A 22,797-nucleotide genomic window follows, 5' to 3' on the forward strand; every position below is an offset into this window, starting at 1 on the left:
TCTATTTGCCATGAAGTGATGGGACCGGATGCCATGATCTTAGTTTTTTGAATGTTGAGTATTAAGCCAGCTTTTCACTCTCCTCTTTCACTTTCATCAAGAGTCTCTTTAGTTCCTCTTCACTTTCTGCCATAAGGGTGGTGTCATCTGCATATCTGAGGTTACTGATATTTCTCCTGGCAATCGATTCTAGCTTGTGCTTCATCCAGCCCAGCATTTCTCATGATGTACTCTGAGTATAAGTTAAATAAGCAGGGTGACGATATACACCCTTGACGTACTCCTTGCCCAATTTGAAAGCAGTCTGTTGTTCCATGTCCGGTTCTAACTGTTGCTTCATGACCTGCATACAGATTTCTCAGGAGTCAAGTAAGGAAGTATAATATTCCCATCTCTTTAAGAATTTTCCACAGGTTGTTGTGATCTACAGAGTCAAAGGCTTTGGTGTAATCAATAAAGCAGAAGTAGATGTTTTTCTGGAATTCTTTTGCTTTTTCTATGATTCAATGGATGTTGGAAATTTGATCTCTAGTTCCTCTGCCTTTTCTAAACTCAGTTTGGACATTTGGAAGTTAACAGTTCATGTACTGTTAAAGCCTGATTTGGAGAATTTTGAGCATTAGTTTGCTAGTGTGTGAGATGAGTACAATTGTGCGGTAGTTTGAGCATTCTTTGGCATTGCCCTTCTTTGGGATTAGAATGAAAACTGAACTTTTCCAGTCCTGTGGCTGGATTTAATGGGTATATAGATGTAAACTGTTTTAAACAATGTCTGACAGAGAGAAAAAACCTTGTATTATGTATTACTATCAGTGTTCCCACTAGAGTAAAAGCTCCATGAGGACAGAATGGATTAGAGGTAATTCTAGAGCACAGAGAAGGATCTGGCCCACAGTAAGGACTCATTAAATGTTTGTTTAATGAATTAATGATTGAATCTGGACACATGCCAGCTGAGACTGGGATATATGCTCTATTACAAAAATGCAGTGAAGAGGTGGCAGGGTGGTGGACTGCATCCCACAGGCCAATAAGGCCTGTACGTGCCCAGCTTAAAGACCAAAGAAAGAGCCAGAGTCAGCAACAGAGGCTTTGGTGGTTTAATGGATAGGGAGCTTATATGTCTGAAACAAGGTCCTGGGGCCATTACCAGCTATGGGGGAATTGATGTCTCAAAGAGTCGGACACAACTGAGCGATTGAACTGAACTGAACTGCTGACTGGTGGACTTGTTAGTTACCAGGGAAACCAACAAAGGGCTGTGAGACCCCTAACTGCTCTCTGATAAGGAAAATCACAGCTGGGACCTGGAGCAAGTCCGTAGGAAGGTCAGTCATGTCAGTTGATGTAGGTGAAGCAGGCACTAGTCGGGCAGGGGATGTACAGAGAGCAAAAGAACAGCCATCATGAATGACCTGACTGCACACAGGTGAGCAAATGATGAGTTAAAAGTTATCAAGTGGTTGAAAAAGCAGAGTTGATTAGGTTTTATGTGCATATGTATATATATGTATGTATATATGTACTTACTGCGTAGCTTGGGATAAGATGTATCTGGGGTTTCTCCCTGAAGAATACTTCTCTAAAGGGGATGGAAAAGTCAAAGGGGGACATAAAAAGAATCCAGCAAGTGACCCACAGCTGTCTCTTGCAGGGCTAACTGAGGTACCAGCTTTGTCAGGGCTGCTGCTGCTAAGTCACTTCAGTAGTGTCCGACCCTTAGCGACCCCACGGACTGCAGCCTACCAGGCTCCTCCATCCATGGGATTTTCTAGGCAAGAGTACTGGAGTGGCTTGCCGTTGCCTTCTCCGTTGTCAGGGCACCCTAACATTATTCTGGGGAAAGATTGGGTCTGAAGGAGAAACCGTGGGAAGGCTGATAGATGAGGACAGATTCAGAGTTCCCTTTACCCAGTCACACTGGCAAGTGACCTTGGATGCTAGGTTTTGAAAAGAGTATTCAAGAAAAAGCATACCTATTATTTACATAATGGCATTCAGTGTTTGAAGGTCATCAATATGTAGTCCCAATACTTAGGTCAATTATGAAAGAGCAAGTAGTGGTGGACTGGGAAATGCCTTCTTAGCACAGTTGCTTGAAAAGTTGGCAGTAAGTATCAGAGGACACGCATCTGAGTCAGGGCACAAGTGTCTGGGGAAGCCATCTCTGTCAGAGGGGCTCTAGCCCCTTCTCATTGCCAAGGGTGTGCAGGTAGCTTTCTCCCCCAACATTTCTGTCCCATCCCGGTGACCCCTACCACACACACTTCCCCTGCCAAACTAAAAGCTGGAGAGAGTTATTGAAGGGTTTGGGAAGGAACTACAGTCTCACCATCCCTCCCAGGAACTCCTGAGTTTACCTACAACAAATGAACAACACTCTCCAAACAGCTGTTGTGAATAACTGTCTCTCCTCTTCTACCTTGAAGGCAAGATCCAGGCCTTAATCATTAATATGTTTCCCCTAGTGTTAGTCCGAAGAAGGAAATGGCAACCCACTCCAGTACTCTTGCCTGGAGAATTCCGTGGACAGAGCAGCCTGGTGGGCTGCTGTCCATGGGGTCGCCCAGAGTCGGACACGACTGAAGCGACTTTGCATGCATGCATGCATGCATTGGAGAAGGAAATGGCAGCCCACTCCAGTGTTCTTGCCTGGAGAATCCCAGGGTCTGGGGAGCCTGGTAGGCTGCCGTCTATGGGGTCGCACAGAGTCGGACACAACTGAAGCGACTTAGCAGCAGCAGCAGTGTTAGTCACTCAGTTGTGTCTGACTCTTTGCGACCCTACAGACTATAGCCCACCAGCCTCCTCTGTCCATGGGATTCTCCAGGCAAGAATACTGGAGTGGGTTGCCATGCCCTCCTCCAGGGAATCTTCCTGACCCAAAGATCAAACCTGGGTCTTCTGCATTGCAGGCAGATTCTTTACTATCTGAGCCATGAGGGAAGCCCTATTTCCCCCTAGAACAGTATGTAAGACAGTACATTTCTACCAAATAAATTTACTCATCTTTTTGATAGGGTTTGAAGTCAGTTTAAATTTCTAAATGCAATTTTAGCCATTAAATTCAAATAGGCATATTGAGAATTATGCACTGAAAATTCTTGTGTCTCAAAATGGGATGACCCTCACAGTTTCATCTCCTGGATCCTCAGGAGTTCTCTTTGCTTACAGGCAGTTGTTGCATAGCTACAAAATGTATTCCTACGAATTTATTTGGTGTGCTGGTCAATGCAGTCCTTCTCGTCAAAACTGCAGTGCTGAAATTCCACCCCTTGAGGGTACATTTCATATGTTAAAGTGTGTCATCATGTCATAAATGGTTTCTTTGTTCCAGTGCTGACTGACAGAGCTGAGTTCCTTCTTATTTAAGGGCTGCGGCTCTGGCCTGACTGAAGTGTGCTGAAGAGCCGCAGATTGTTGCTTTCCTATTAACATTTCTTTTAAATAAGACGCTATTTGTCTACGTGCAATTGTTTGTCCCTCTACATGTTTATTTTACCTACTCTAGGTCTCGAAAATGGGACAGTTCCCTTAATAAAAGTGAAAGAAGCTTGAGGCTCTGAGTGTCCTTAGAGATGAGCCTCTCAGAGCATAGCTCTTGGACAAGGGCGGCAGTGTCCAAGCCTGATTCTTCCCCTCCAATCTATGAGCAGCCTGTGTGAACTTCGAGATTTGGGGGGAGGAATGTCTCCAGCACCCACCCTCTCACTGCCGCTCAGAGATGATAAAATGTGTCACAGATGGTCAGGAAGCAGTTAAGCCACATCCTACCACTGCCCCACCCCCACCGTGAGCCGAGATGAACCCAGTGACTTGGCAGAGATTGCCAGTGGCAGGCACAGAAAACAGAGCTCATGATTGGGACTGAGAGAGCTGGTGGTTTGGCAAGATGCTCAGGAGTCCAGACAAGCCTACGTGGAAGCTTGTGGTCGGCCTGCTGGAGTAGGCAGGGGTGCACAGCCATCATGGGAGCAGGTGAGAACCAGGAAGACCTAAATTCCAAAAGGCAAAGTAACAAGCTGCGGGGACATCTGAAAGTCTGGCTTGGTGGTGAGAAAACAAGAGAACCTCAACAGTTAGAGCAGCAAAGTAACTGAAATTGTGAATGACCAGAATACCGCGTGCCCCTAAGGAAACCTTAATCCTGAGGATTATGGGTGTTACGATCAGATACACTAGGGTTTAAATTTTAGCCCCACCAATTAAAAGGAGAGTGATTTGGAGCTCAGTGTTTAACATGTCTCTCTGTGTAAAATGGGAACAGTATCACCCACCCGCAGTGGTTTTGGACTGATTAAAGGAAATAATGTAAGGGGATTCCCAGGTGACGCTAGTGGAAGAACCTGCCTGCCAATGCAGGAGACACAAGAGATGTGGGTTCAATCCCTGGGTTGGGAAGATCACCAGAGAAGGGCGTGGCAGTCCACTCCGGTATATTTGCCTGGAGAATCCCATGGACAGAGGAGCTTGGTGGGCTATGATTCATAGGGTTGCAAAGAGTTGGACACGACTGAAGCGCCTTAGCATGGACGCATGTGTATAGCACTCAGTGACTAGCCCATGGCAAGCATTTGATCAGTGGTAACCATTTTAATAATCATTTGTCATAGACTTTTATGTTTCTTCATGCATGGACAGCTTGGAGAACACAAGGAAAAGTTGATTTTGATTTCACCCAATCAGAGGGTGCTTAAGAGGTCAGACCTTGACTAATTTATCTTTATGGTCAAATTAGTAACACCATAAATACTAAACAGTGACTGTAAACAGCGTTGACCCCAGACCAGACCATTTGGCCCAGGCCAATGCTTCAGTGAAGTGTTGTTTACTCAGATCATCATTTAGTCAATTGTAGCTGCAGGGGTTAGTTAATATTGTCACGTTTCTATCTTGTTTTTGAAAAGCCACATTCGTTACAGGTAAACTCCAGCCAAGGGGAAGAAAGGAAGGGAATAGAGAGATGGGGAAATTGTGACATGATTTAGACATTTTAAGATCCTAACTTAAATGAGGAAAGCAACACTGGGAATAGCACCACAATATGGATTCATCTTTCCTTAGCTCTGAGCCTGTATCAGATTCTTTGTTCATGCTGAATTACATCCTCTTCCCATGTCCTTACAAGAGCTACTTGTATGATCCCTGAAATAATGAGACCTTTATGACTAGCCTCGTTACTGTCTTAGATGTATTTTTAAAGATGTTAAGACATAAAATTCACTTAGGCTATCATGCATTGCTCATACAAGGATTCTCCCATTTTTTCACATGTCGTTGATTTCAAAATGTGCTGACTTTTTACATCAGTCATGAATCATATTTCCGTTCACAATGTAAAAAGGAAAATTAAACTTCCAGGATAGCCTGTAATGTTTTCCTGTGTAATTAACACCTCCTTCACATTTGTGGGTGCCATTCAAGGGTCTGTCTCCTCTTCCTTGACATTTCCTTGGTACCTTGTTCAGGCTGAGCAGATGCCTAAGAGTGTGCTACATACACACGTGGGAATGAGGGAATTCTGGAGAGTGGCCAGCTGCATTAGCAATTAGAGAGATTACTTATACACGTCTCCTCTGTGGGCTTGAGGTCTGCATGCCGCCATTTATTTCAGTCTGATTACTCCTGTAACTTATCCTTCTCATCATCATCCTTATCAACAACAAAAACCATCTGTCAGATAAGTACCAGTCATCCGTTATTTGCATTCTTGCCTTCTTAATGCTCTTGGATGTCCAAGTGTTTATAAATCAAGTAGCTAATTTAAGATCCATTTGCTCTCATACTGCAAGTCATCCTGGAAGAATCAGGTTATTTTTACTGTTGAAAATTTGTAGACGTCATTTATTTAAATAGACTTGGATTTTTCCCCCCTTCTGCCAATATTGACCCATGCCGCAAATGCAGATGGGTGAAGTCACTTGATAATTCAAGTAAAATCATTCCTTTGTAGAAATCTCCTGGGTTTTTTTAAAATATTTATTGAAATATAGTATACGTTCAGAAAGATGCATGTATCCTAATTATACAAGTTTGTTGAGTTTTCACCAAGCACAAACGCCCTTGTGACCAGCACATGGTCCAGGAAACAGAACATCAGTGTCACCAACCCTGTAAGCCTCTGATGCTCCCAATTCCTCCCAACTCCCACATCGGTGACCTGTTGCAGCCTCTCACAATTTAGATTGGTATTGCCTGCTTTTATTCCTTATGTAAATTGATGACCATCATGTTTGCACACTTCAACCATATCAATGCACTCCATTAATTTCCATCACCATATTGTATTACACTGTATGAATAAACAATGTACTTTGTTTATTTTTAAATGAAAAAATGGATAATTGGCTAAAGGATGGTAGAAGGACAGGGCAAAAAAGAACATTTATTATTACTATTTTATCAGATATTATAGTAGGACTGTTTTTGTTGTTAATTGTGGAAAAAAGCAGGTAGCATAAAATTTACCATTTTAACCATTCTCAAGTGTACAGTCCAGTAGTGTTAAGTACATTTGTATCGCTGTGAAAAGATTTCCAGAACTTTTCTCTTGTAAAACTACGACTCTGTTCCCATTAAATAAGTTCCCATATCTGCCAACCCCCCAGGTCCTGGACAACACTATTCTACCTTCTGTTTCTATAAATTTGACAACTCTAAGTACCTCATATGAGTGAAATCATACCGTATTTGTCTTTTAGTGACTGATTTCACTATGTCTGTTTCACTTAGCATGATGTCATACAGGTTTGGTCTTCCCTGATGGCTCAGATGGTAAAGAATCTGCCTGCAGTGCAGGAGATCCAAGTTCAGTCCCTGGACTGGGAAGACCTCCTGAAGAAGGGACTAGCAACCCACACAGTATTCTTGCCTAGAGAATTCCATGGACAGAGGAGCCTGGTGGGCTATAGTCCATGGGGTCGCAAAGGGTCGGACACAACTAAGCTACTAAACACACACACACATATATCAAGGTTTACCCCTGTTGTAGCATGTAACTGAATTATCTTCCTTACTGAATAATATCCCATTGTTTGCACCTCATTTTGTTTTACCTACTCAACCGTCCATGGAAGTTGGGATTGATTCTACCTCTTGGCTATTCTGAATAGTGCTGTTTATGAATATGGCTGTGCAAATACCTCTTCAAGACCTGATTTTCAGTCCTTTTGGATATAGACCCAGAAGTGGGATTTCTGGATCACATGGTAGTTTTAAGAATCTGCATAGTGTTTTCCATAGCAGTTGCTCCACTTTACAATTTCACCTGTAGTGCATAAGCATTCTGCTGTCTCCAGATCCTTGCCAACACTTATTTTCTGTTTTTTTTGTTTTTTGAAACTAGCCATTCTAATGTGTGTTGTGTAGTGGGAGTTCTCCATATGATCTCTTTTTTAATTAACAAATGGGCTACAAAGTATAAGTACCAATTTTACAGCAGTGACATCGTGGCACAATAAGCTTCCATAAGAGAAAAGACTGGGATTCCAATCCAAGTGATCCTGAAATTGACAGTAAGGTTTTTATTCTTAAAGAGACATGCAATCACAGAACCAACCCAGCACTTCTGTTCTAACCTATTAGAATGAAGAGCTATATAAGATCACCTGAGTTTGAAATAGGAGATTGAGGCTTAGGACAGGAGTTCTCCAAGTGTAGTCTCCAGGCCACTAGCAGCAGCGTTGCTGGGAACTTGTTATAAACGTGAAGTCCCATCTCAGACTGGAAGTGTGGACAGCAGTTTGTTTCAACGAGGCCTCCTGAGGCTTCAAGTAGGCCCCTAAGGATGCTGATGTGTGATAAGGTTAGAGCACCACTGGGTTTAAAGCACTGGACAAACACGGAAACTGCAGTCTAATAACCTTCACACTGTTGCCAAACAGGAAACTTACATGTTGAGCACTTTGAGGTGTCCTGGGCACCTGATATGGCAAATCTGCATTTTATGCTTCATACTCCAATCTTAAGAAAAGTATTGGATTAGTCCAATTGTAATTATGCTGAAACAGCATGTCTCCAACCATTTGGAGATTCAGCCAGACTCCGACTGGTCAGAGATGCTCCTGAACAAAAGGCCACCTGTTACCAGTTGCCTGGTCAGTATGGGCCATACCCAGCTCAGCATTTATCTGTATTTTGCCGGGATTTTCATCCTGATCCACATCCAAGTCTCTATTTCTTATCTCACTTTACAAGGGGTCTAGAGTGAGCCCTGTAAGGAATGGCCTGACATAGGACAAAAGTTGAAACAAATACACAAAAATGGTTCCTCCGTCTTCATCAGGGGGTACTCCTAGCCCCAGCCCCAGAATATGGAATCTAAAAAAGCCAAACTCACAGAAGCAGAGACAGAATGTTGGCCACCAGAGGCTGAGGGCGGGTGGGTGTTGGGAATGAGAAGATGCCAATCAAAGTGCACAAACTTCCAGTTAGAAGATGAGCATGTTTGGGGAAATTATAATGTACAGCGTGGTGACCGTAGTTAACAATGCTGTGTTTATATGTGAAAGTTCCTGAGAGAGTAGATTTTAAATGTTCTCAGCACACACAAATGATAATTATGTAGTGCGATGGAAGTATTCGCTAACTTTATGAAGTCATCAGTTTGTACACATGAAACTTTTTCAATAGTACATGTCATGTATGTCTCAGTAAAGCTGGAAAAGAAAGTATTCAAGTCTGCTTCGGAATGTTACTAGAAATTCAAACATTTAAACTGCGTATACGTGCTGGCTGAAGTTGCTGTGTATATGTTCTGATAATTTGACAGTCCTCAAAAACCGGGGTCCTCAACCCCTATTTGGGGAACTGGGCCTCACAGCAAGAGGTGAGCGGTAGGTAAGCCAGTGGAGCTTCATCAGCCACTTGCCGTGGCTTCCCATTTCTTGCATCACTGCCTGAACTATCCCTCCCACCCCCATCCGTGGAAAACTTGACTTCCATGACACTGGTCTTTGGTGCCAGAAAGAATGAGGACCCCTGCTCAAAAACATTTGCCTGCTTGTCCACTCTTAGCAAGGAGACGTGAAGAGTTCCCCCTGTGCTCCTCCAGAGACACACCCGCACACTCCGATAATTGCAAGGCTGACTTGAATGATGGTGTAAATCAGCAGTGATGTTCAAGAATTCAAAAGCTTGCCCATACCATATGGAATCATGAATGCTTTTTCCTCCTCACCCTAAGCCTTGCCGATGCTGTGTTACAATATCTGAGAGTTGGTTTATCTTTAACATGAACGCTGGGGTTATAAAAGGGGAAATGGCAACCCACTCCAGTGTTCTTGCCTGGAGAATCCCAGGGACAGGGGAGCCTGGTGGACTTCCGTCTATGGGGTCACACAGAGTCGGACACGACTGAAGTGACTTAGCAGCAGCAGCAGCAGCAGCTTCATTTTCCCCACTTTCTGCCCCAAGCAACATATATGTCGCCTTTAAGGAAAAGAGACTGCACCAGAAGCTGGTCCTGTGGATTTAACTTACCTCAATCTAAAAGAAAGAACTGATCACTTCCTCCCATGTCATTGATTTTGTTTCTTTGTGCTCCTGTGAATTAATATTCTACAGCACTTCCACTTTCTAAGCCAACTTTTTATCATTGATTAATCCTCAGGGGCTGATTGACTTGCATATACTAAAAGATGCAATATATTGATTTTCAGAATGTGTAAACTGCAAGACTAGTAAAGTATGTACCTATGTATAACTTTTATTCAGTATACAGAATATTATATATTCATTCCAATCTTACAACCCCTAAAAAGAACTCCAGGGTTCAGAACTCTAAAACAGAAGTTACATGAAAACACCACTAAATATATTTCTGGTTTTAATAAAATTATTAAAAAATCTACTCTGTATTTGTTAACCAGGATTTTTTCTGAAAATAACTGCTGTCGTTAGAGTCTTTGATAGGAGGAACTTAACTTGCCTTCAACATTCCCCCATGCAATCACAGGGTCTTATGTGCTAACCTACCTTCCAAAGTTTCCTCTGATGCTTCAGCTTATCTTGGATTTCTTACCCCACTCCAAACCTAGGTGAAGACCAAAGAAATCAGGAAACTTTGCCTGATGCTTTCAGGGCAAAAAAGTTAATCAGTGAAATTGGGCCTTTCTCACAATTTTGTGAGAGTTTGTTCTCACAATTCTCCTCAAAAAGAGTTGAAAGATCCTTAATACTTTTACCTTTGAAGTGGCAAGCCTTAATATGTATTAACATACTATCAATATGGTAATAAAATGAAGTTATTAATAACAATGAAAGAGAATGATCATATTTAGAAACCATACTTAGAAATGCTTCTCTTTCAAAATGTATGCTTTCCATACCTAAGCTTGCTTCCTTCTATTAGAAAAGAAAAATAAATTAAAAAAATAAGTGTGTAATAAATAAATGCTCTTCAAATGATATCAAATATACAGATACTTAGAACTGTCATTCTGACTCTTGCTATTATAATTTAGCTAGTTGTAAACTTGGCGAGTTAACATTCACTTACAGTAATGAAGATTAATAAGCAAGGAGTGAACATTTTAGTTCACTTATAAAACAGCTTAGCCATCCAAAGGGAAGAAAAGAGCTAGGTAATATGCTTTGCACAATATATATAATTATAATATAACTTTGTGAAGTGCTTTTCAAACTTTAGTGAGCATGAGAATTACCTGAAGTGCTTTTTTTTTTTTTTTTAATGCAGATTCATGGATCCCTTCCCCAGGGATTCTAAACTGGTAATTCCAGGCTGGAGCCCAGAAAAATATATTTTGAATACTTAATCTGACCCTTAGGAAACTCCTTTAAAATTGAAATTCAGATCACTCTCTGAAAATACCAATTTAAGGTGACAAATGCATTGATTATTGCACCTGAACCCATTGAATTATCAGATAAAATGCTAATCTTAGCCAACCTTTCAGATATTTTATATTACTTTGCTAGAGAGTCAAGGTAGACAGCCTTTAAAGGGCTGCTAATAAGAGTCATGATTTAGTCATTCCCGGAACTATTGTTCTCATCTTGGTTGTTAAGAATTGTCCCATAGCTTTTAGACTTCACTGACCTTTAAAGGTCATATGGACTTGGGATTGTTTTTTAACTTTGAGTTAATTTTTACTGTCTTTGAACTTCCATTTAATACTGTCTCATCTTAAAATAAAATGGAATCACAGTATTTATTATGTTTCTCTTTGGTTTCCAGGGAAGACGAGGAAAACCAGGGCCTCCAGGAAAACCAGGGCCTCCAGGACCACCTGTGAGTAGACAGTAGCGTGTTTCATCAAAGCCTCTCTGTATGACTGTGTGTTCGTCTGCAGGTCACTTTATTCCCCTGTAGATAATAATTTCCATCTCTCCACTCTTTAACGTGGTCATGTTCCCTATGCCTTTCACATCACAAACCAAGAGGTCAAGGATGCTGGACACTGGCTGCCCTGGTTCCCACCCACCTCATTCCTGGACATGAATAAGTACACCACCTGCACAGGTGACCCAAGCCAAAACCCAGATCAGCAAATCCCGTGCTGGACCCACCTGAGCCCCATCTCCTCAGTGTCTTCACATCCAGCCTGGTGGTCAGTTAGTTGTCTGTGGCAGTTTGCCCACCTTTCTTGATACAGCTGCATTGCCAGTAAAATTTCATAGAATGTTCTTGCTAAAGATAGCCATAAAGATCTCATAGCCAGTTATCTGATCTTGTCCTTTATGGCAAGCTTCTACAAGAAATGCTCCATCTCTTGTGCTCCTGCTCACTCTTCAACTCCCTAGAGTCAGGTTTGTGTCCAAGCTACTGCATTGCCCTGCATCCTCTATGGTCACCAGTGTGTCTGAGTCACAAGATCCCCTGGGCACTTTTAAAGTTTCACTTTATTTCACTGCTATATGGGCTTCCCTGATGCCTCAGCAGATTAAGAATCCACCTACAATGCAGGAGGCACAGGGGATGCAGGTTCGATCCCCTGAATTGGGAAGATACCCTGGAGGAGGAAATGGAAATCCAGTCCAATATTCTTGCCTGAAAACTCCCATGGACAGAGGAGCCTGGCAAGCGACAGTCCCAAGAGTCACAGAGAGTCAGACATAACTGAGCAACTAAACACACAACACAACGCACACATAGGAATTGACACTGTTGACTTGTCATCCTTGAAACTCTCTATTCTCTTGGTTCATTGATGTTGATATTTTCCTATCTTTGGATCCATCCTTTCGGTCTCCTTTCTTAAAGCTGTTCCCTCTTCCCTTATTTCTGTGTTGTATGGTTTAAAGACAGTCTTCTCTTTCCACCCAGACTTCCTCCTGAGCTCCAGACTCCTACACCCTTCCACCTGCTCAGTATCTGCACTTGGAAGTCTCCTGCTTGCCACAAACTCGAAATGATCCTAGATATTTGCTGTCTCTCTCTATGTCCACATCCAAATAGTTCCTAAATCATGTGAATTCTGTGTACTAGCAGCTCTCATTCTTCATGCCACTACCTTATTTAGGCCCTTGTCAACTTGTATCTGTTTCTGTAGCCTTCTCCCAGCTGGTCTCTTGGCCTCTACTTTCTACAAGTGGAGTCGTATTTTAAATCATAACTCTGTGTAGGTCTTTGGTTGAAAGCTCTTTAATAATATCCCTTTCCTTCTAGATGGATTCCGTATTTTCTACAGACCATTCTAACCCCTTCATAGTTTGCCCTTTGCCTCTCTTTGTCTATCCTTCTTTGTGCCCTTCCTTCTTTTGCAACTTATAACGTCACCTTTCTTTACAATCTCAAAATGCCATTGGTTGTGAATGCTCTCCCTGAGGTCCAGGTGAGCTCCCCCATCTGTCGGGCTCCGCTCAGTCCCTAGATCTCCCATGCAGCCCTGTCAGGTGTTTTCAGCACATGGGGGTCATCTTCCACGATCCTATGAGCTTAAACCTCCTGCAGACAGAGCACATTGTTTTGTAACTCAACTCTTATTTTTCTTATCTTTCTGGCCACTGCTGTGTATCTATTTTGAACCTCTACTTTATCATAATTGCATAACACAGTTTCTGGCATGTAGCATGTGATTATTAATTATTTAATGAACGAGTCAACAAATGAATGTACTTTGTAGATGAGAAAATGAAGATGGTGAATTGAGTCTCTTTTTTAAAGACCAGAAGCACCTGTACCAGCACTAGAGGGCTCTAGACTAGACCTCCTCCTGCTGCTGCTGCTGCTAAGTCACGTCAGTCGTGTCCAACTCTGTGTGACCCCATAGACGGAAGCCCACCAGGCTCCCCCGTCCCTGGGATTCTCCAGGCAAGAACACTGGAGTGGGTTGCCATTTCCTTCTCCACTAGACCTCCTAGGAGTCACTTAGGGTGTGGTCACGTGCCAAAAATGAACAAGATTGCTGCTCTATCCTGGTTTCATTTCATCCATTTAGCCATTCAAGTAAATTGTTCTCTTAGCAATGTACTGGTGTCAGTTGATATTGGTTATGAAACAAGTTGGGGGGAAGCATAAATTGAGCATCCTGGAATCCAGTCTTTAAAGGAATCAGCTTTGTTATTCCAGATTTTCTAGCAAGAGAGGACACATTGTAGGATTTTCAGTAATTATCTCCTGCTATAAACAAGAAAAGCTGGTACAAGCTAACAGGCAAGATTAGACCATCACATAGTTTTCTAAATGTATGACAGTGCTTTCAAGACAAGATAATTGTTGTCTCAAAGGAGGAATTTGAATGATGAAGGTCTTTATGACAAGCTTGCCAAATGTCTAGGAGAGAAGAGGATTATACCAAATCCTGGAATGAGTTCTAAGCTATAGATCAAATGACTATACTGAAGAATTTAGAAGATTAAGGAACATGCAGCCATATGAAAGAGTTTATAATAGTCAATTCCACAGGTTTTAGTTTATTGTCAGAGTGTTTGGGAGAGAGATGTAGTTATTTTATTTCAAGTGTTAGATTTAGAATATAAACTCAGCTATGGGTCTGATACACAGTATTCGTTAAATCCTGAGTACATGGTATTTAAAAGAAAAATGATTTACTATCTTTTGTAATATAGAAAATATCAATTTATTAAACTGCAAACTAAGGGAGAAGAATCTATGGCCCCCCAAAAAGATTTTTATTCACAGTTAGCTTTTGTTTTAAAAGTATTAGACTATACCATCAGCTCATTTTTGTTTAAGAATTGTGGTTCATGGAAACTATTTGTCTTTTATCTTGTTTTGTTTTAATTGGAGGATAATTGGTTTATAATGTTGTGTTGGTTTCTGCCATACAATTCACAACATGAATTTAATTCTAGGATAACTCCTCTAGTTAATTAAAATATCTTTTCTCTGATACAAGTATTATCAAAACTCTATCTTGGGGTGCATTTTTTATCACCTTGAATTTTTAGTTATCTACATGGTTGAATTGATGACATGCATGCCACCATACTGTAAAAATTCCCATGAAGCAGCTGGTCATTCTTGCAGGAATTAGTTAAGAGCAGCATTGAAAATAGAGGTGAAATACCTGGCTCCCCATATTTTTCTATGCCATCTTCATGTTTAATTTTTCTAAACATAATGTACTTTAGCAAGAGAACTTTTATTTCCCAACTGGTTAGAAATGATCAGAGTTTTCCCAAATCAGCCCTTTCATGATCATATTAACTAATATTTTCAGAAAATGAGCTTAAAAAAATTAACCTGTCCCTAATTCACATTGTTTAATAGTTTCACTAACTACTAAACATTTATTTAAGGCCTACTCTGTGCCTAACACCCTGTTAAGAGCTGGATTTGCAAAAATGGATATGATACGGTCCTTGCCCTTCACGTATTTAGGTTTAGCTCACACAAAATTGGACTAGAGGAAGAAAACTTAGAAAAAATAATGCCAAGGTGGTTTCTTTCTGGAACTGACAGCTGAAGCATAAAGATTGAGCCTTAAAAATATGGAGGAACTCCTGCTCATCATGACAACATGGGTAAACTTGGAGGATATTATGCTGGGTGAAATAAGCCAGTCTCCAAAACAAGGACTGCCTTATTCCATTTCATGAGATTTCTGAAATGGTCAGACTTGTCAAAGCAGAGAATACAGTAGAGGCTACCAGTGCTGAGGGGTGGGGGAACTGGGGAGTTGTTACTCACTGAGTGTAAAGTTTCAGTTTTGTGAGATGATTACTTTCCTGAGATCCATTGTACAGCATGGTGCCTATAGCTAGTGATAGAGTAGCGTGCGTTTCAAAGCTTGTTAAGAAGGCAGATTTCACATTAAGTGTTCTTACCACATACACACGCCTGCACACACACAAGGGACACAAGGAAACCCTGCGAGGTGCTGAGTGTATCAGTTACCTTGGTTGTGAGGATTGGATCACGGGTGTTTGCATCTGTCCAAATTCAACACATTGTACACATTGAATATGTGCAAGTCTTTGTACACCAGTTGTGCTTCCCGATGGTGTCAGTGGCAAAGAATCCGCCTCTCAGTGCAGGAGATGCAAAAGATGCGGGTTCAATCCTTGGGTCAGGAAGTTCCCCTGGAGTAGGAAGTGGCAACCACTCCAGTATCCTTGTCTGGAAAATTCCTTAGACAGAGGAGCCTGGCAGGCTACAGTCCATGGGGGCCACAGAGAGTCGGACACGACTGAGCACACACACAGCAGATGCCTCTACAAAGCTGTTTCTATTAATATTAAAATTGGGGAGATTCGTCCAGTAAAGCAAATAGAAGGGAAGGGGAGAGCAAGCTGGGTGCTGCTGACAGAGGGAAGTAGCCTCAACAGAAACACAGGTGCGGAGCCCCAGGGAGCCAGGCAGCTGTGGCCCCAACACTGACAGATCGGCTCCAGCCTGGCAAGTGTCCTGGCAGACCTGCTGTGAGTGCCACAAGTCCCAGGAAGCCAGGAGGAGTCTGTGGGAGCTCCGAGTGGAGAGTCCCAGGCACAGGTTTCTTGATCGGTGACTCCACTGGGAGAGTGGTTGGATTGTTGAGAGAGTGAGATCCTTTGCAGCTCTCATAGGACTTACTGTTCAAAAGGCCAGCAGAGTATTTTTTATCTCTGTCAGTGTGTCCCATACAGCCATTTGTATTTTATTACCACTTACATATAACTTCTCCAGGGGATGTTCCCAACCCAGGGGTCGAACCCAGGTCTCCTGCATTAAAGGCAGATTCCTTACCAGCTGAGCCACAAGGGAAGCCCAAGAATACTGGATAGCCTATTTCTTCTCCAGGGGATCTTCCTGACCCAGGAATTGAACCAGGGTCTCCCGCATTGCAGGTGGATTCTTTACCAACTGAGCTATCAGGAAAGCCCTTGTGGCTCAGCTGGTAAAGAATCTGCTTGCAATGAGAGAGACCTGGGTTCAAACCCTGGGTTGGGAAGATCCCCTGGAGAAGGGAAAGGCTACCCACTCCAGTATTCTGGCCTGGAGAATTCCATGGACTGTGTTCCATGGAGTCGCAAAGAGTCGGACACAACTGAGCGACTTTCACTTTCACATACAGCTTTAGAGATGCACCCCTTTACCTGTGGGCATTTTTAGATCAAAATGTTTTTCATTTGTCTGTCTTTTTCCACATTATACCGTGTGTGATTTGAGCCCCACTTCACAGCAGGAAGGAAGGTAACAAGAGAAGGGAGGTTGATAGAGCCAAGGTCCTTCTGACTGAGAGTGGGGGTTGGCGTCTGACTCACCCTGCTGGCTGCCTGTGAGGCTCCTCAAGTGCATGTTACGACAGCGTGAAATAGAAAAACTATCAACTCTCTCGCTCATCGAACAATAATCAAATAATATGCAGTGTCCCTCAAATGAGTGGATAGTGTAGCATAAAATTTTCGCACATGTGTTTGAGCAATTAGCCTTCAGAAAAGTTAGGGGAAATTCTTTTATTGATTAATTCTGATCAGTGTGAATGTCTGAAAAGAACCAAGGAATAGGAGTTTTCAGGAGGCATGGACCCTTGGATAACAGCATACTTTGCTCAGTTTCTTCAAGAAAATGTTTTTCCCTCCAAGGCTTTAAGACATGTTCCCTAAATATTCCCTAAATCAGAGATAGTGTTGTTATTCAGGGGAATGTCAAAGAAGATTTTAGAAAATTAAAGAAAGAACTCTTGAATGGCCTGAAGCATCTCATATAATTAAAAAGTTTTAACCAACCATTCTATTTTTGATTCTTTGTTCTGAGGCCAAATTTGTGTTTTCTCCACTTTCTTAAGAAACTTATTTTTGTGTGTCAAAAAGATAAGTTGTATTCAAAAAATAATTTCCCACCACTTTGTGTGTGTGGAAGGACAACCTTTTTCACCCTAAGAAAGTACATTTCCTAGGGGAAAAAATTCTAATAAAGGAACATTTACTAAAAGTAGATTTTTTGAACTGATGTTATTAGATTTTCTTTCATCAAAAAAAGACTATTGTTTCATCAAAGTCATGTGTATTACTCCAAGTGAGCTCTCCATACTTAATAGCAATTTTGTTTTCTCTTTGAGGAAGCTTTAGTTGAAGTTTGCATGCATGTAATCTGCATGTGATAAAACTGCTCTCAATTGGAATGCTGGTAATTGAGGAGCAACTGACTCAATATTAGAGCTGGCAACAACCCTTTATGATGAACACGCCTTTTAGAAAATTTTGGTCCGGTTTCCTGTTAGTAAGCAGAGCTGATCTTTCCTATACAGAGGAGAGCTCTCAAATCCCCCCAAGTGACTTCTCTCATATTAGTTTGAATGAATATTCTTCATTGGAGGGAAACTAGTATGTCGCGATGTCTTGGATTGATAGTACCTGCAAATCCCCTAAGATTGTGATTGAAAGCAGGTTTTCAGAGAAGAAGCACAAGATCATTAAGCATCTGCCTGGGGAAGGAAAGAGCAGAAACCCGAGGAAATAGTTCTAAAGGCAGAGCAAGATGAGTCGGGACAGACAGTTACGGCACTAGTTCTGTGTTCAGTGCTCCGCTGCCAGTGCCTCATCTTCACAGCTCTTGTGAGAGCGCAAACGATGCTCATTCTGCAGTGGGGTAAAGAAGGCATAGAAGCATCAAGTGACTTGACTGGGATGGCTCACGTGTAGGTGGTAGTTTAGTCACTAAGCCATGTCTGACTCTTTTGCGACCCCATCCTGCAACCCACCAGGCATGTCTGTCCGTGGGATCTCCCAGGCAAGAGTACTGGGGTGGGCTGCCATTTCCTTCTCCAGGCGATCTTCCCCAAATATAAATAGGGGTTGAAACCCAGGAATGGATCCCTAAACCTACCTTTATTCTGCTAGATCCCAGGTGTGAAAGACAAGCTTCTGCATTGCAGCTGGACTAGGGTCAGCCTTACTTAAGCAAACCCAGAACAGGACTTGATGTTCCCACATGAAAGCCCAGCACTGCGGTGCCTTGGGATTGAGTAGACGTTCCGGGACATTTCACTGGACGTTTCCAGGTCCCCGCTTCCTTTTCCCTAAACTTGATAGCACCTGCTTCATCTGCCTCCCACAGTTGCTGCAAGAGTCACCTGCCATGGACGTGAAAGAACTTTTTGGAAATGTAGATCTCTATCTAAGTATACCCTAAATACACTTACATTATTTTGAACTCCTCTGTTCAAAATCCAGTTAACCCAAACTGAAATGTCTGTCAGTGAATTGCTCAAGTGCAAGACTGCGTGCTCTGTAAATGAGTATGTAATAGCCTGTCTGGGCGTATAAACCTGCTCCTGAAGACACACACAAGTTACTCCCATCAGGCGATGCTATCAGCACATCGACAAGGATGTCTTCTTCTCCCCTGGCTTATTTTGTGGGACTGACATCCTCATGGACTTGCTTGTCTGTGGCGAGCTGCTGAGTTTTATTAGACGTCATGTCCTCTAAGTCCCGGCCATCCTCACTTACTCTCAAAAAATAAAAAAAAAAAAATTTGTCTTTCAAGCCTCCCAGTCGTCTGAGCAGCATAAAGAATGGAAAATAGTGACCTTGTGTTAGGATAAGGCTTGGAGAGTCTCAGGACGTAAAATGCCTTAGTTTATTTCCAAGTACTCTGGGTTTTTGTTCCTTGAGAAGTAAGAGCAGAGGAGCTGGCAGTGAGGCGGAGCACAGCATTTAACTAATGAGCCATTAAAAGCCGTATATCTGAGCCCACCCTTCTGACATTTGCCTCACTTCTCATTCATCATCACTGTAAACATGTTTATTAAAAACTGCAATAATTTGAAACTGTGTTATTATTCCTCTCCGTTGCAGGCAGAGCTCTTGATTTCTTTTCTTTTCTTTGTTTTCTGGTATTGTCTTTGCGCATTGTTTCATTGTTGTGGTTAGAGAATTGAGCAGTGGGCTCACATGAGTCACATTTCAGCACAGCGATTTATTTGAAGAGAAATTCACGTAATTTGTAACATGGGGCAGCAGCTCCCTCTACTGTTTCCACTGGAAGAGCTCTAGGAAAAGAATGTTGAGCCAATGTCTGGAAACTGTTCAGTGTATGAGGCTTAATTATAAAGCTGCACTATTTTCAAACTTTATTTTCAGGGTTTTGTTACATCTTATTTCTTTAATTAATTTATTAATTTTACTTTCAATTCAGTTCAGTTCAGTTGCTCAGTCGTGTCCGACTCTTTGCGACCCCATGAATCACAGCACGCCAGGCCTCCCTGTTCATCACCAACTCCCGGAGTTCACTCAAACTCATGTCCTTCGAGTCGGTATTATATTGATTTTGCCATACATTGATTGACATGAATCCACCCCAGGTGTACATATGTTCCCCATCTTGAACCCCCCTCCCACCTCCCTCCCCATCCCATCCCTCTGGGTCATCCCAGTGCACCAGCCCCGAGCATCCTGTATCATGCATCAAACCTGGACTGGCGATTCATTTCACATATTATATTTTACATGTTTCAATGCCATTCTCCCAAATCATCCCACCCTAGCCCTCTCCCACAGAGTCCAAAAGGCTGGTCAATACATCTTTGTCTCTTTTGCTGCTTATCCTATATTTTAAAAACAAATACCAGTTCATCAGGGCTTCCCAGGTGGCTCAAGTGGTAAAGAAGCTGCCTACCAATGCCAGAGACATAAGAGACTCGGGTTCAATCCGTGGGTTGGGAAGATCCTCTGGAGGAGGGCATGGCAGCCCACTCCAGTATTCTTGCCTGGACAATCCCCATGGACAGAGCAGCCTGGCACACCACAGTCCATAGGGTTGCAAAGAGTTGGGTATGGCTGAAGTCACTGAGCATGCATGCACCAGTTCATCAACAGTCATTTTCAATGTCAACTTGGTGCCCTCTTGAAGTGAAATCCCCTAGCTCATGGATCTCTAAAATGCTGACCTATTGTAACATGTTTATAAAACTCCAGTATGAGCTTTGTGGGAGCTGACTCCAGTGGAATTTATGCTTTTTTTCTAAAGCAACGATATGATTTAAAACGTATACAACCGTGTTGTTTTTATTTTCATTTTGACTTCAGTGTAGAACTCCTTTCACCTTTGGGCATGAATTGTAGCTCAGTCCTGAAGGTTATGGTCACACAGCACTTGTTGTTGTTCAGTTGCTCAGTCGTGTCCGACTCTTTGCTCCTTGGACTGCAGCACCCCAGGCCTCCCTGTCCTTCACTGTCTCCCGGAGTTGACTCAAACTCATGTCCATTTAGTCGGTGCTGCCAGCTAACCACCTCATCCTCTGTCGTCCCCTTCTGCTCCTGCCTTCAGTCTTTCCCAACATCAGGGTCTTTTCCAGTGAGTCAGCTCTTTGCACCAAGTGGCCACAGGATTGGAGCTTCAGCTTCAGCATCAGTGCTTCTAATGAATATTCAGGACTGATCTCCTTTAGGATGGACTGGTTTGATATCCTTGCAGTCCAAGGGACTCTCCAAGAGTATTGCCTAACACCACAGTTTGAAAACATCTGTTCTTTGGCACTCAGCCTTCTTTATGGTCCAACTCTCACATCCATATATGACTACCGGAAAAACCATAACTTTAACTATATGGACCTTTGTTGACAAAGTAATGTCTCTGTTAATATGCTGTCTAGGTTTGTTGTAGCTTTTCTTCCAAGGAGCAAGTGTCTTTTTTTTTTTTTTTTTGCAAGTGTCTTTTAATTTCATGACTGCAGTCACCACCTCCTGTACAATGTTCAAACCTCTGTCCAAGGTTCTTCAGGCACTCTATCAGATCTAATCTTTTGAACATGTTTAAAGGAGTAAATTTAGGGTGTGAAATTGAATTCATTTATCCAACAAATATTTATCGATCATCTTCCAGTGTGTTAATCATGATTACAAACCTTGAGGACACAAGAACACACTATTTTAAAAACAAAAATGTAGCAACAAACAAACCCAAAGCCTCTACGCTTAGTAACTTACCCTCTAGCATGTGGGTGGGATGGGGGATGATTAAGACACAATTCCATAGGTAGACCAAACAATGTCAGCTTAATATGAGGTGCTGCGGGAAATAAGCAGGGCAACGTGCAAGTGGTTTGAAAGGAAGAGGCGTTGCTCTAGTTAAGGTGGTCCAGGTGGCATCTCTGAGCATCTAGGTGACCTTACTTGAGAAGGAACCAGCCATCTGAGGCCCAGATCAAGAACCTTCCAACTGGAAAGACCAGGATGTGCAGAGGCCCTGAGGTGGCAAAGAGGCTGCCGGCTTCGATAAGCAGAAAGGAGCTGGGAGAAGAATGGCATCAGAGGGCACTTTGGAGTTGAGTGGCTTGGCCTTATGAGGGTGGGTAATCAGTTGATAAGGAAGATAATCAACCAGTCGCATCTCCCTCTTCTGGGTTTTTGGATGTGTTTTTGTCTTAGGGGATTAGATTTTTACTTTGATGTGATGAAGTTATCCCTACTGATAACGCAAAAGGCATCGTCACTGTAGCACACCGTGTCCCCTCTTTCCTCGGACGAGGAATAGATTTCTTTGCTGACAAAACAAGGAAACGGACAAAGCTTTGAGAGTAGCCAACTTCATTTCTGCCCAGCCTAAATCCAGGAGTCACCATATTTTTCCTTCAAGATGGAGACTCTGGTCACATATAAGTCATTCTTCCCTCTTCGCCACACCTAGACCTAAGGCTTCCTTCCTGATAGGCTGCAGATTCAGTGAGATGAGCACTCTAACTATGAAAGTACGTGCTCTGGAAACACCATGAAACCGATGCCTTCCTGCATCTGTGCCTTGTTATTTATCCATCTCCCCATCTTTTCTGTCTTCATGTCCAAACTTATTTCCTATGCACTGAGGACTCAAGGTGCAAAGTTAATGTTTCAGCCAATAGCAAGGTCCCCCTCTGTAATAAGTCAGTACCCCAAACATACTTTGGGCCACTGAACAAAGTGGAGGACAAAAGTGTCCAATTAAAACATTTCATTTTTTATTAAAACACTCTGTGTGTGACTATGGGCATTTTGAGATCCATCATGTCTCAACAGGAATCCAGTTCATGATCTTAACGTTCATCTACAAACCTTGAACTAACCAGGGTTTTCCATTTTTCAGTTTTCCTTTCAGCAAAGAACCTTAGTCTCTTTGGCCTATTAAACAACTAAAGGCCATGTACTGTAATGATAGTATCTTCAGAGGAAATGAACCTAACCGTTTATCTATGTCATTGGGAATAGTAATTTTATTCTTAATAAAAATAAGATGACTTCCTCGGATTTAAAAATAAAGACCTATAAAATGAAGACATGGTCATTTAATCATTTTTATTGCCACTTGTCCCCAGCAGGGTCATGGTCCCAGACGAGACAGCTGTTGCCAACATTGCTGAAATTCCACTGTCACCTTGTGCGGGCGTAGAATCCATAGACATGCGTGTGAGGCAG

The 22,797-nt window shown here is 42.3% G+C and overlaps 1 protein-coding gene across 2 annotated transcripts in view; it reads left to right on the forward strand.

Moving 5' to 3' along the window:
- Positions 1–22,797, forward strand: part of COL19A1 (collagen type XIX alpha 1 chain) — a 453,176-nt gene that overhangs the window by 308,933 nt on the left and 121,446 nt on the right. For both annotated transcript variants that reach the window (XM_055433811.2, XM_088840925.1), the window contains one exon: positions 11,198–11,251. In XM_055433811.2, the coding sequence (XP_055289786.2) occupies positions 11,198–11,251 (54 nt within the window). The remainder of the gene's footprint in view (positions 1–11,197; positions 11,252–22,797) is intronic.

The sequence above is a fragment of the Moschus berezovskii genome, chromosome 10, assembly GCF_049115385.1.
Source record: "Moschus berezovskii isolate FMDL1 chromosome 10, NW_MosBer_1.0, whole genome shotgun sequence".
In the NCBI taxonomy this organism is placed as follows: Eukaryota; Metazoa; Chordata; class Mammalia; order Artiodactyla; family Moschidae; genus Moschus; species Moschus berezovskii.